The sequence below is a fragment of the Micropterus salmoides genome, unplaced genomic scaffold (assembly GCF_014851395.1).
Source record: "Micropterus salmoides isolate LMB-PRFRI ecotype aquatic unplaced genomic scaffold, ASM1485139v1 Ms_hic_scaffold_2, whole genome shotgun sequence".
In the NCBI taxonomy this organism is placed as follows: domain Eukaryota; kingdom Metazoa; phylum Chordata; class Actinopteri; order Centrarchiformes; family Centrarchidae; genus Micropterus; species Micropterus salmoides.
The window spans coordinates 12,125,452-12,137,596 of NW_024041150.1; the positions used below are offsets into that span (position 1 = coordinate 12,125,452).

At 41.1% G+C, this 12,145-nt stretch overlaps 1 protein-coding gene across 2 annotated transcripts in view; it reads right to left on the reverse strand.

Annotated features, from left to right (window-relative positions):
- Window positions 1-3,966: 3,966 nt before the first annotated feature.
- Window positions 3,967-12,145, reverse strand: part of mllt3 (MLLT3 super elongation complex subunit) — a 56,501-nt gene continuing 48,322 nt past the window's right edge. For both annotated transcript variants that reach the window (XM_038731277.1, XM_038731276.1), the window contains 4 exons: window positions 11,605-11,701; window positions 11,401-11,469; window positions 10,375-10,446; window positions 3,967-6,213 (listed from right to left, as the gene is read on the reverse strand). In XM_038731277.1, the coding sequence (XP_038587205.1) occupies window positions 6,082-6,213; window positions 10,375-10,446; window positions 11,401-11,469; window positions 11,605-11,701 (370 nt within the window). In that variant the 3' untranslated portion in view covers window positions 3,967-6,081. The remainder of the gene's footprint in view (window positions 6,214-10,374; window positions 10,447-11,400; window positions 11,470-11,604; window positions 11,702-12,145) is intronic.

Sequence of the window (12,145 nt, forward strand, 5' to 3'; positions counted from 1 at the left end):
TGGAAATGTTCGCCTGATGGTGGCGCAGCCGGGTGACGTTGACCCTGCTGCCTGGGGGGCAAATACATGAGTTGTGCATAACAGCCACAGAATGAAACGGACTGGAACAGCACAGAATTGCACTGCGACTAAATATAGGAGAACACGGCTGAACACCTTCCAACTCCTCCACAGATACATTTTTAACATTTATCCTGCCGTCAGCAGGAACAGGTTGTTCCTGCGCAGGCCTGGTAAGATGTGTGACATGGAGACGATGAAAGCATGTGCGATTCTTCCTCGCCCACAATAAATGGGGAAACTGGATGACTTCCAACTTTTCTCCTATCAGACCACCCACTTAGGCTGACAGAAAAAGAACATGCACAGCACAGATTTTGTCATCCACTAGAGGAGGGAGAGCAACATTTTGATGCCAGAATCCCTCTGTTACTGAACCTTTACCCCTTTACATTTTAATTAAGGGAAGTTTAATTAACTCTGCGTGCAAGAGAGGTGAATAAAATTTTTGTATTTTTAGGTTTTAAGTCACAACTTCCAATGCAAACATTCCATATATGGGCTTCTCCAGAGAGTGGGGACCCTCACTGTGTGGTTTTGATTAGGCACACCATCAGTACTGTTCATACAGACAACAGCCTTAATAATACACACACCAAGTCATTCTGTGAGCTCGCCAAGACCTTTTCTACACTCGTTTCATTTGGTTTTGACAGCTGGGGGTTCAGAGTTGGGCCAATGAGTCAGTGAATCCAATATTTCAAAGTCTTTGTATTTGTCAGAGACAGTGTTTTGATTGAAGTGGACTAGAGAAGAAGAAGAAGATTGGGGTTGGCTCTGTCTCAGCAACAGTTACTGTACACTATGGCATCATGGCTTTCTCAGCTTATGTTAACTTGTACATTTTAAGTTTATGTGTTTACCACCAGAACGCTGCACATGTGAATGGGAAACAGAGCGGTTAATTCCAGCAGTAAACTAAACTACATTTCACAACAAAATGTACACGTTCTTAACTTTAAATTTCAGGCAGACAGATACAAGCTTGTTTTGAGCAGAAATGACTTATTTAGCGGTTTTATTTTTGCAGCTCTGGTTATTAATTGGTCAGTTATGATAACATTGTATTCACCACAGCATGGCTGTAGGCAGATTTTTCAAAATATTTAGGTCATGAGTCCAAGCTCCCTCAAGCACCCTTGCTGCAGCTTCAAAGCCTTCTCAAATCTTTACAGTAACATACCGCAGAAAATAAAAAGTACTACTGTATATTCATTTTTGTTGTCCTTGATTATCAAAAGTGAAAAAAACCACCATACATTTTTAAAATGGCATCCCAACCCCCTGCTTGCATCCCGGTAAATAGCTCATCTTTCCGTGTCCAGGCTGTTAACAAGAACAAACACCAGAGTTTCTGCCTGGCATTCATTATTTATATCCCACCGGTTTTTGTAATGTGTTTACCAGTGATAACCATCTGAATGCAGGCACCTGGCAAATATGATGTGGTCACATTTTATTTTCCATCATTACAAGATGCACCATAACCAAGAGACAAAGTGTGGAAAAGACTGTGGGATACTGAGTGCTGTGAAAACAAAGCGGTGTCTGGGAAGGCCCTGGTGACTGTTTAGAGTTTAGTGTTGAAATGTGGAATCATCACCCATTCCTGCTCACGTTTTCCACAAAAGTCAATATAAAGGTCAACATGCAGCACAGGTGAAATGGCTCTTTGACTGCTCCACACATAGAGAGACACATTTTAAACCTGCTTTGGGCATAATATGAAGAAGGTACAAATTGGGATTTGGTCCTATCAGTCCAAATTACAAGCGTGCACTGAGAATAGCAACTCATCCTCCCTAACAGACATTTTTGGTCATTGTGTCATGGCACAGGTTGTGCTGGAGAAATTTGTGATTGCATCTTCCATCCATCCATGATATTCCATCACATTGCGGGGGGCTGGAGCAGCTGACATGGGGCGAAAAGCGGGGTACAACCTGGACAGGTCGCCAGTCCATCACGGCCACACATAGACAGACAACCACTCACACCTAAGGACAATTTAGGGTCACCAATCAACCAAGGCCGTATGTCTTTGGACGGTGGGAGGAAGCCAGAGCACCCGGAGAGAACCCACGCAGACATGGTGAGAACATGCAAACTCCACACAGAAAGTTTGAACCTTCGCCTTCTTGCTGTGAGGCCACAGCGCGATCCACCGGACCACTGTGCTTTGATGAATTCATTAAGATTAAACCCTGCGGCTGTTCAAACACAGGACACTCTGAATAAAATTAGAATATCATGGAAGAGTTTGTTGCCTTCTGTAATTTTATTCTAAAAGTGAAACTTTCATTACACATAAAGTGAAATATTTCTAGCCTTGTTTTCATTGATTCTAGATGATTAAAGTTTACAGCTCATGGCAACGAGCTGAAAACTCTAAAAATTTATTATAATTGTTGTTCTTCAGCAAGAATTTACAACACAGAAATGTTGACCAGGGAGGAGCTCTAATCAGCTAATTAACTCAAAACACCTGCAAAGGTTTCCTGAGCTTTCAATCTCAGTCTGGTTCTGGTGCTCACAATAAACTTTTCCATGATGTTCAAAGCACCTGTACAAGTGCCATCAGTTGCCGCTGCTGGAGAAAGAAGTTTCCTGCAGCATTGCCTCATGGGAGTTCCGTGGTGGGCTGGGCCTGGTATCCTCTTTCATCCTCGCCAATTGGCGTAGGCAGACAGAAACTAAAAACTGAAATGCTTCTGGGATGAGGGTTATCATTCGTTGACCATCACAGTGTAAACAGATGAGTTCCTCATCAGATCTGCAGCACTACAACATTCTTGCATTTCCTTTCACATTTCCTGCTTCTGACAAAGCTCATGTTAGGCAAGACCTGCCTTCTTTGTGTTCGGCAGCCAGTCAGTGGGACAATGTGAAATTTGACCAATTAAAATGTGGGGATATATCTGAAATCACTCCCCCGTTCACTCGTTCTCTACTCCCTATGTTATGAACACATTCCTCTAGTGAGCAGGAAGCATCATCACTTTGCATCATAACTGACAGGTGAAGTGTTGCATGACTGAAATATAACACCCATAAAATGTGATGCATTGTCAGTAGAAAGTAGTGTATATGAAATAGATACTATTCACTCATATAAAGTGCCCTGGTGTTGATAAGAAAACGCCATGCAAGAAATAACACAAGTTAAAGACCCTATGTTTGGAATATTTATGCAACTGTAGTATGTCAACAAAATATGTAGTTGTACATAATCTGATTTTGTTTTCATGAAATCAAAAGAATCCCGGTGAGAATTGGTACGTCAAGCCCTTTTTTGATACTCCCACTAAGGGTGCCAAAGTCAGACGTTTTCTAATCCTTCATATAGGGGCTTTAACTTGAATTTCAAAAGAGTACAGGTCTCTAACTTCACTTACCATCCCAAACTGTCCCAACATACAATTTAAATAGTCCCGCAGTAAATGCTGGCTTTCACAGTTATAAAAAGAAAATGATTAAACTGATAAAACATTTCATGTTGTGTTGTATGTTGTGTTGGTGTGGCCGTCGGTGACACCAGAAAGTGCAACATCCCACCACCGCTTCGGGACGCCAATGTAACTGTAACCTGACCGCTGCAACCAGTCCACTCTTTTTTTAGGCTAGGTCTAGCTTCAGCTCCGCCAAAAAGGTTTTTTTGTTTTTTTTTTATTGTCCCTTATCAATTGTTTTACATCCCAGGATGGCGGGACCCTGGAGTCCTAACAATCCAGATAAATGTTGTGGAAAGATAAAACTCCCATGAAAAAGTATTTAGGAAAAGCATATCTATCAGTCACAAAATATTTGTGTGCACCAGGATCAAATATCCACAGCCACTCAAAAAAATCAAAAAGAAGATAATCCAGATGAAAAATCTGTGCCAAGAAAAGCTCATCCACAAGTTACTTAATAACTCATCATACAGAATATTTATTGTATGTCCTCAAAATACACAAGAAACCATAAGACAGAACACAGGGTAAGGAAAACCCTTTCAGGTTATTTGAAAAGAACCACGTCTACCATCATGAATTTAGTTTAATCAGACTGGCAAAAGTATCTTCCGGTACAAATCAAACAAAGGCATTCTCAGTGGAAAAGTAATGCTGACCTTTGATTTAACAACTCAAAATAAATAAAAGATTTTTTTTTTCCTTACACCCGTAACAGTACCTGTCAGCCAAGATTCCCACTGGCTTTGTTTCGTGTGTTAAATTCAACCAAAACATTTCACATATTTCATGAATGCAGAACACAGGAGCCGTCTCTTTCCTCCTTTCTGACATCATAAAGGGAGTTTGTTCTCCCTCCCCTCTAAACAGAGCTTGGCCTACCAATCCATTTCCCCTGATGGCAAGAGATAATGACTTTCTTTAAGTCATATTTTGTAGACAAACATTAGTAGCATCCTAAACCAACTGAAACTATTCACTATGCTTTTGGCATGTTCCACTGGCCCTGTAGCAGAAAATGAGCCCACACAACAGCTTTCCTTAAGTTACAGCCAGCGAGCAGGTCAGCAGGACCTACGCAGCACGTTATTCTTGGATTTGGTAAAAATGTATGTTTGATGGTATCATGAGAACTTCCACCTTAGCAATTTGTGCTCAGCTGACTCCAGCAGCCACGTATGTCTTACTTTATACAGTGTCCAAATATGGGAATAAAAAACTGCCAAATGAGGTTGCACTTGTATGAAAAGATGCAGTGGTGGTGCACTCCAGTTCTTAAAGCTGGAAAGCCAATCTCTGTGTGTGCAATGTAAGTGTTGATCCTACAGTCATTTTGAAAATAATAAACAAGCTTTCTGTAAGAGGATGCAACCAAACGTGGGGATTTAAAGTCATTAAGTGTAGACTTTTTGTCGCTTGAAAATGTTGTACTGCTCACCTGAGGCGTCTCAAACACCCTGTTGGACGTCAGAGGCTTAATTTAATTAATTCAGAGGCAAATTTAGCTACATAGGCAAAGTTCTGAGATTCCAACTGGATTGTATCTGTCACAGCGCTGTGTGGGTGCAACTCTCCATTGATGCCGATACCCCACAAACATGGCCGTCTTCTTGTGGTATTGGGTTAAGGATTTTGTTTTCAGTGTACTAAACTGATTGAGGTTAGACTGATTAATTGTTCAACCAGTCAGAACCCAAAACCACAATTTTCATTTTCAAAAGATGGACCTGGATCAGGCTTTAACCCGATCCAGTCAAAACCACCACCCCTTCATTGACCGCCCAGGCTTCTAACTGGCCTCACAAAATTTAGGAGTTGAAAGCATTTTTTTATACAATGTAAGTTCTTCCTTACGAACAGCATTTGCAAAAGCAAAACTAGATTACAAATTTTTCAACAAAGTTGCACACATGTACTATGGAATATAAATGTATACGAGTTGGCATGACACCTGCAGAGGCAGTTTTTTGTTCCCATTGAAATGATTCAGTGTGACATTCTATTTTAATTCAAGTCAGTGACAGTGTGTCGTAGTAATGCTCAACTGTCACATGGATTCAAAGATATACCTGTGGTGAAGTGCTTCAACAAGGTCTCATTCTGCTGTGTCTTTTTTTGCCATTTCAAACACACACACACACACACACGCGCGCACACACACTTGCAAATTAAATTCAATAAATAAGACTTACAATGTTGTAAGGCAATGTTGACCATGCATTTGTCACAATGAACAACAAATCAAGAAACATACATGGTAATATGCACATTCATTAAGAGCAACAAGGTCGCCACGCCACACTTGTTTTTCTCCCCCATAAATCAAGTGACATTTTCAAGGCTTCCTGGGTGATCTCCTGATCGACAGGGCTCATCCCCACGACACCTGGCTCTGGTTTCTGTAGCGGGATGACCTCTTCTTCAGAGACCCCAGTCCAACCAGCAGGCTGGACACACAGCAACTGGACCCAGCCACAGTGGGGCTTTTGCATTGGATCCAAAGTTGGAGTTTAAGAAAAATCTAAAGTCTATGTGGAGACAGAGATCCAGCAGCCAGCTGCTCAGAGCCTCAGGACAGTCCGCAGGTTTCCAGGTAACTCTGGAGCTTTCTTACTGTACTTCTGTCCAAGGAGCAAAGGTCAAAGTCAAAAGTAGTGTTTGTGATGTGGAAGTGTCCAGTCTCTTCAATGAGGTTCACAATCTGGAAGACAGGGGGAACAATGGAACAAAACATTTACACCTGTAATCAGGGTTCTGTGGTGAAAACATTTACCTGCATATGCAAGTAAAATATCTGCTCACACAATAAATATTTTACGGGATACAGTTTATGGTTCATTAAATGTGAAACCAAAGTGTGCAAATGTCAGGAACTAAAATAACGTCAGTACAGTCAGTCACAATCAATTTAATCATGTACTGGACTTTACACAAAAGGCTTTGCGTTTTGACAGGCCAATTAATGATTAAATAAAGGTTAAATAAAACAACAAAAATAAGATTACATAAGCAGAAAGAGGACAAGAGGGGTCCACACAAATTTGATTTGGTAGAGGGTAGAAGTATGTACCTTTCCTGTGTATTACTGAGGTCAGACTTCTTGAAGCATGTGGTTTAAAGTCCTGGGGATTATAAGGAACACCATCCCATATATCTTGGTGTAGGTACAGTTCTCAAAAACGTGGGGGAAAACACAGCCTGTTTTTATGAGGGCAGATCTAAGTCAGATGCTCAGGCGTCACCTCATCCATTCCACTCCGGTTTAGACGAGTGGGTGGCGATTTGGCCAGTTTGCACATTTTAATTGCTGTTTAGGATTCGTCTCAACTGGAAACAGCTACCAAACTCAAGTCATGTTGCACTGTCTGAAGACGTGCCATGTGTATTACAGTGTTCTGTGATACAATATGCGGTCCCCACCAGTGTGCAGGAGAGGCTGCGAGTTAATCATTTCCATCTCTTGTAACAGGAAGTGGAGCCAGTTGGTGAACTCTGCTAGATTAGCTTGATTACTGTGCAAATGAAAGCTGCGCACGGGTGACGCTGTTTTGGATGGGATTTCGTCTTTCTTCAGAGCCAGGCGTCTTGTTAGGAGAGCGAGGCAGAACTTGGCAGCCGCAGCCGGGAAGATCCATTAATACAGTCATATGATAGGCCTCGAAAATATAACAAGAAACATGCAATCTCTTAGGTGGAGAGGTTAACCACATAATTAATTGCTTCCAGATGAAGCCGCAGATTACAGAGGATCTGTAACAGATCCCAGCTCCTCTTTTAATCCAACGCAACAATCTAGCTGACCAATAGACATGTTGCGAAATTATGCTGAGATCAGTGAAAGCAGTGGAAGCCAGGCATTACATTCTTCATTTAATTTGTCTGGAGTTTGGCAGTTTAGTGTTATCCTTGCATATAAGGTAATACTGCAGTAATTAAAAAGTGATAATACAAACCTCAATTATATTAAATGTTTTGTTTGGCAATGGAATTTGTTACTTCTACTTCTATGATGTCACTTGAGTCAGCGTCGGTTGGAGTTAGAAAATCAAACAAATGTGTTGGTATGGACTAAGAAGGAGGTGGCATCATCTTTACTGACAGTTACATTGTTTTCCACTTGGTAAATGAAAAACGCCCGACAAAGCTGAAAGTATCAGCACGCTGTCTCGCTGTTGAGCTAAAGTAATGTTAGCTAACGTTATAGTTTCATGCTAGTATAGTATGCTTCAGTTGCCAAATATTAGTGATAGAGTGATAGTTTCTTTTGTTGGAAAAACCCATCATAAGATAAGATAGACTTTATTGTGCCGGAGAAAATTAGTCTTGAACACGTAAGGTATCTGCAGTAAAAAGATACAAAATAACATATAGTACATATAGACTGAGACTAGACTACACACACGTTTGTTCCTCTATCCCAGGGGTATTCAATTAGATTTCAAAGGGGTCTAGTTAGAGAAAATTTCCCGAAGCAAAGGTCCAGAACATCAAAATGACGAACTTGCGTTATCATTCAGTACTATAACCTATAGTTGTATCAACACATGTTTTTAGTCAACAACGGACTGTCAAATCAAATAATATTTTTCCCATCAAACTGGAAGGATAAATAATAACTATTCAAATTTAAGTAAACTAAATTAAAGTGCCTAATTTTTAGAAAAAATGTAATAAAAAGTGTAGCTTGAAGTGATGAAGTGTAGTCTTAACCAATTTTATAATAAACACACAACTGAACAGCTGTAATGCCTCCTCTTCTCTTTCATTTCCTCTTACAGAGCTACCACTTTCCTACTTTCTGTTGTTCAGTGAGAAACGTGAGCTCCAACTAGCATATTGGAGATCTATGAGATATTCTGGTTTTGAACTGCCCGTGGGAGGAATGTACATGTAAAAATCTGTACATTCTTGATTAAAAGTCATGTGAAATCTCTTTTCCCTTTCGTCCCCTCAATTCGCGTGTGTTTCCAAAACGTCTCTGGTGAATCTCGCGGACTCGACTCGCAAGCATCGGTATGCACAGATTTGATTGGCTGAGCAGCGTCACATGAGAGGATTGGAGCACATGCAATTGGTCTGTGAGTTTCCTGGTCCTCTAAACCAGTACAGTAAATGCTAGAAAAGCTGCGCGGGTTAAAATAGAAACGCTCCATCACGAGGTAGTAAGTCTCAATAATAAATGGGCTGTAGGTCGGCGGTCCGGAGAGGACGGCAGCTGGGTCTGGATCCGGACCGCGGTCCACCTATTGGTGACCTCTGCTCTATCCCTTTGGGAACTTCTCATTGACATATTGCATTCCATAGCGCCTTACCCTAACCTCAACCATCACAACTACATGTCTAACGTCAACCCTTACCATAACCTAAACCTAATTAACCCTTCAATAAGCCACACCCCCTTAGTTACTGTTGCTAAATCCGACAAATTTTCGGACCTGTCGGACTTTTCTCACAGCGCTGCCACTGCCTATTACTTCACTCCCTGGTGAAATCTTGTCAAATTGTTGAAAAAAGCGATCTCAGAAAGAAGTAGACTGTTGTGCATTTGAAGGTTTTATTCAGCCTGTCCAACTGATGTGAAACAAATAAGGACAGAAGCTAAAGTCTACCGATCACAGGGTAAAAGTGAACCACTTCATCACCTGACTATTGAGAAAGAGGAAAACGATATTAAGGATCAACATCGTTCCTGTGCAGCTTGGCAGGTCTCTATTCACGATTACGATCATTAAAAAGCAGAGCAGTAGGGTTATATAATGTTACATTCAGTAGTAAGTTAGCTAGCGTTAGCTAACTTACATTACATTAGGGACAATCCACAGCCTACATCTTTCTGGATTAGTTTTAGGTTTCGGAAAGAGAATAAATCGTACTTCTCGTCAACCTCTCTGGGTAGCGACTGTAACTATTACAAGTGCCCCAGGAACAGTGTTTCACCATATCTTGGAAAAATACAGCCAAAAAAACAACAACTAGAAAATTACATCTTTTACATTAGAGTCAATGGAGTGCACCTCAGTTAGAGCAAGTCCAATACTGTGCTGTGATTGGCAAGCTGCATATTCAGGGCGTGGCTTAGCGAAAGGTCACTTGTAACCTGAACCCTCTGTTCTGAAAGGGATAGTAAGTGATTCTGCAGGATTGTTGATATTTGAAGCCCTCCCTTCAGTGCTCCCTTAGAGGCTCTGTCTGTTTCAACTCTATGGTTTCTCCAGCGTTGAAACTCTTTCACCCTTGCCTGGACTTTCAACTCTATTTATACTATTCAGACCGGTTCCTCTTTGCCTGTTTCTTGGCAAACCCTCCTTCTCAGGGCCTGGATTCCAGCAAGTTCCAATGTACCAGTGAATAGAACGCTCTCTCTCACTGCCCCACTGCCCCCATCCCTCCTGTGCACGAGCACTAACTCCACCTGTTGCTGATTGGCTGAAAAAATATTGTGTGGTAAGGTCCACACCCCTTTATTTGTGTTCCATTTCACACAGCCAAGGCTGTGTACGAAAGCACACTAACAGTATACATTATATGTGCAGTAGGAGTAAGCACCCTCATCAACATCAGCAGAGGCAGAGGAAGCAGCTTCAGCATCAGCTGCTTAAAACGCTGACTGCAACTACAGGACGGACTGAATCCACAGAGAGAACCATGATGACCACCTTCATCTGAAGAGTGCGTTTGTGGTTTTTAAACGTGTGAAATGCATTGTGAGAGTAACTGGGAATGTGCAGCTGAATTAGAGGAGGCAGGTTGAGGGAAAAAAGGCACACAAGAAAGGAAATGCCATATTCACAAAGTAACACCTTCAATACCCAGAGTGTTCCACTCGGACGATACATCAGAGTATACATGCATACATACAAACCTGCTGCAGTATGTGACCTTCTCTTAGTGTCATCAGTCTTTTGTGCAGTTCCACCAGCTCATCCAGGTAAGCCTAGGAAACAAGGAATAGCTTTATGGCTTTCATTTGCTGCTTGTACACAGAAATCTGATGGATGGATAGTGTTGACATGATACCCAAGTTTGGTACTATAACGTTTTTCGATGCCCTACATTCTGAAATAGAAATGATCTATTGTGTACAAACCACCAATTTTCCCATTTAACAAAAAGAAGTTGAAAGAAGTTTTTCAATATTAAATGTCATCTAATCCCAAGCAGCTGCTCAACAACCTTGCCCACAGAATACTAAATTAGGAACTATATGATCAAAAAAGACGTAAATAAGGTTATGAATCTTACCCGATGTTGGATGCCAGATTTCAGTACTTGACATTTGTTGATGTCTAAACATAAATGCAATGCTATAATTGTATTTTCAGAACAGAGCTGTCAACTGCTGCAGTACTTACACTGGTTACTTATCTACACTGTCCGCGTGATGTGTTTCTATAGGATTTCCTCTGTTTAATCAGTCAGCTTTTAACCTAGCTTATTTCACATGTTGTCAGTCTGACGGTATCACATATGTATTTTGTCAGCTTGTTGGAGCGCATACAATTTATACAGAGTGAAATGTTCAAACCCAAGACTATCTTTGGAAACCACCTGAACACAGCACGAGTTGCTGTCACTATTAAGTAGTAGTGTAGTAACCCATCAAATATTTCTATAGGTGTATTAAAGCCAAGATGCATCAGATCCATGTTACTCCTCTGGTCAGGAGCAAGGATGTGAAGTCAGCGTGGATGATGCACGTTAACTCATTTAAACCAACAGTTCAACCCTGCCTCACAGTCTGTCTGAATAGTGTAAGACACTGTGACAGACTCTACTGAGTCAAGCACTGAGCATGCACCATATGTTTCCATATGTTGCTGACATTTCCTCTTCAATTTTATATGGGCTGCTTTATGCTGAAAAGCAAAAACAAAAAAGCCTTGTGTACCTTGTCACAATCTAGACTTTTGTTCTTGTCCTGCTTGCTCTGCTTGGTGGGGCTCTTCACTTCCAGTATCTGCCAGACGACAGAGTAAACACATAGAGTCAAAGTCACTCTGTGTGACCTGAAGCTACATACATAAACATCTGGGTTCCCCTTGTGATGCATTCAATTTACTAACAAAACACAGGATAAATAATATAATCTTACCTGGTTATTAGTAGTCTTTAATAAGGGTGGGGCTTCATTGCGAGGCGGGAGTGAGGGTGAGGAGCTGTCACTTTCACTGCCATCACTCAAACTGACCCTGGGTAGTTAAGTCACAGGAGAAAAGAAGAAATGCTTCAGTACTTCAAAATATTCATTACACTTCTTCAGTGTGGCTGGAGTCCTACGGTCATGGAGAAAAATAAATAAAAAACCCAGAAGTTGTGAAAAATGAACGCCTCCCCCTTTTTCAAAAACTGTATATAAAACGTTAAATTGTGATACAGCACATTTTCTGGAAACCATTTATAGATAATAAAACCAGATGTTTAGGTCAGTTTTGGGATAACCCCTTTAAAAAAAGCTTTTTTTGGGGTTTTTTTTAAAGGCTTTTTGAAACAGTCAACAGACTTGGCTGATTGAGGCCGTGCACATCCCATGCCAGTTTGTGATGTTTCCAGTCAGGATGCTTTCTATTTCTCTTCTGTAAAAGCTGACAAGAACTTAGCATGGGAATTTGGCCTTCTTAAGCTTCCTTAATACA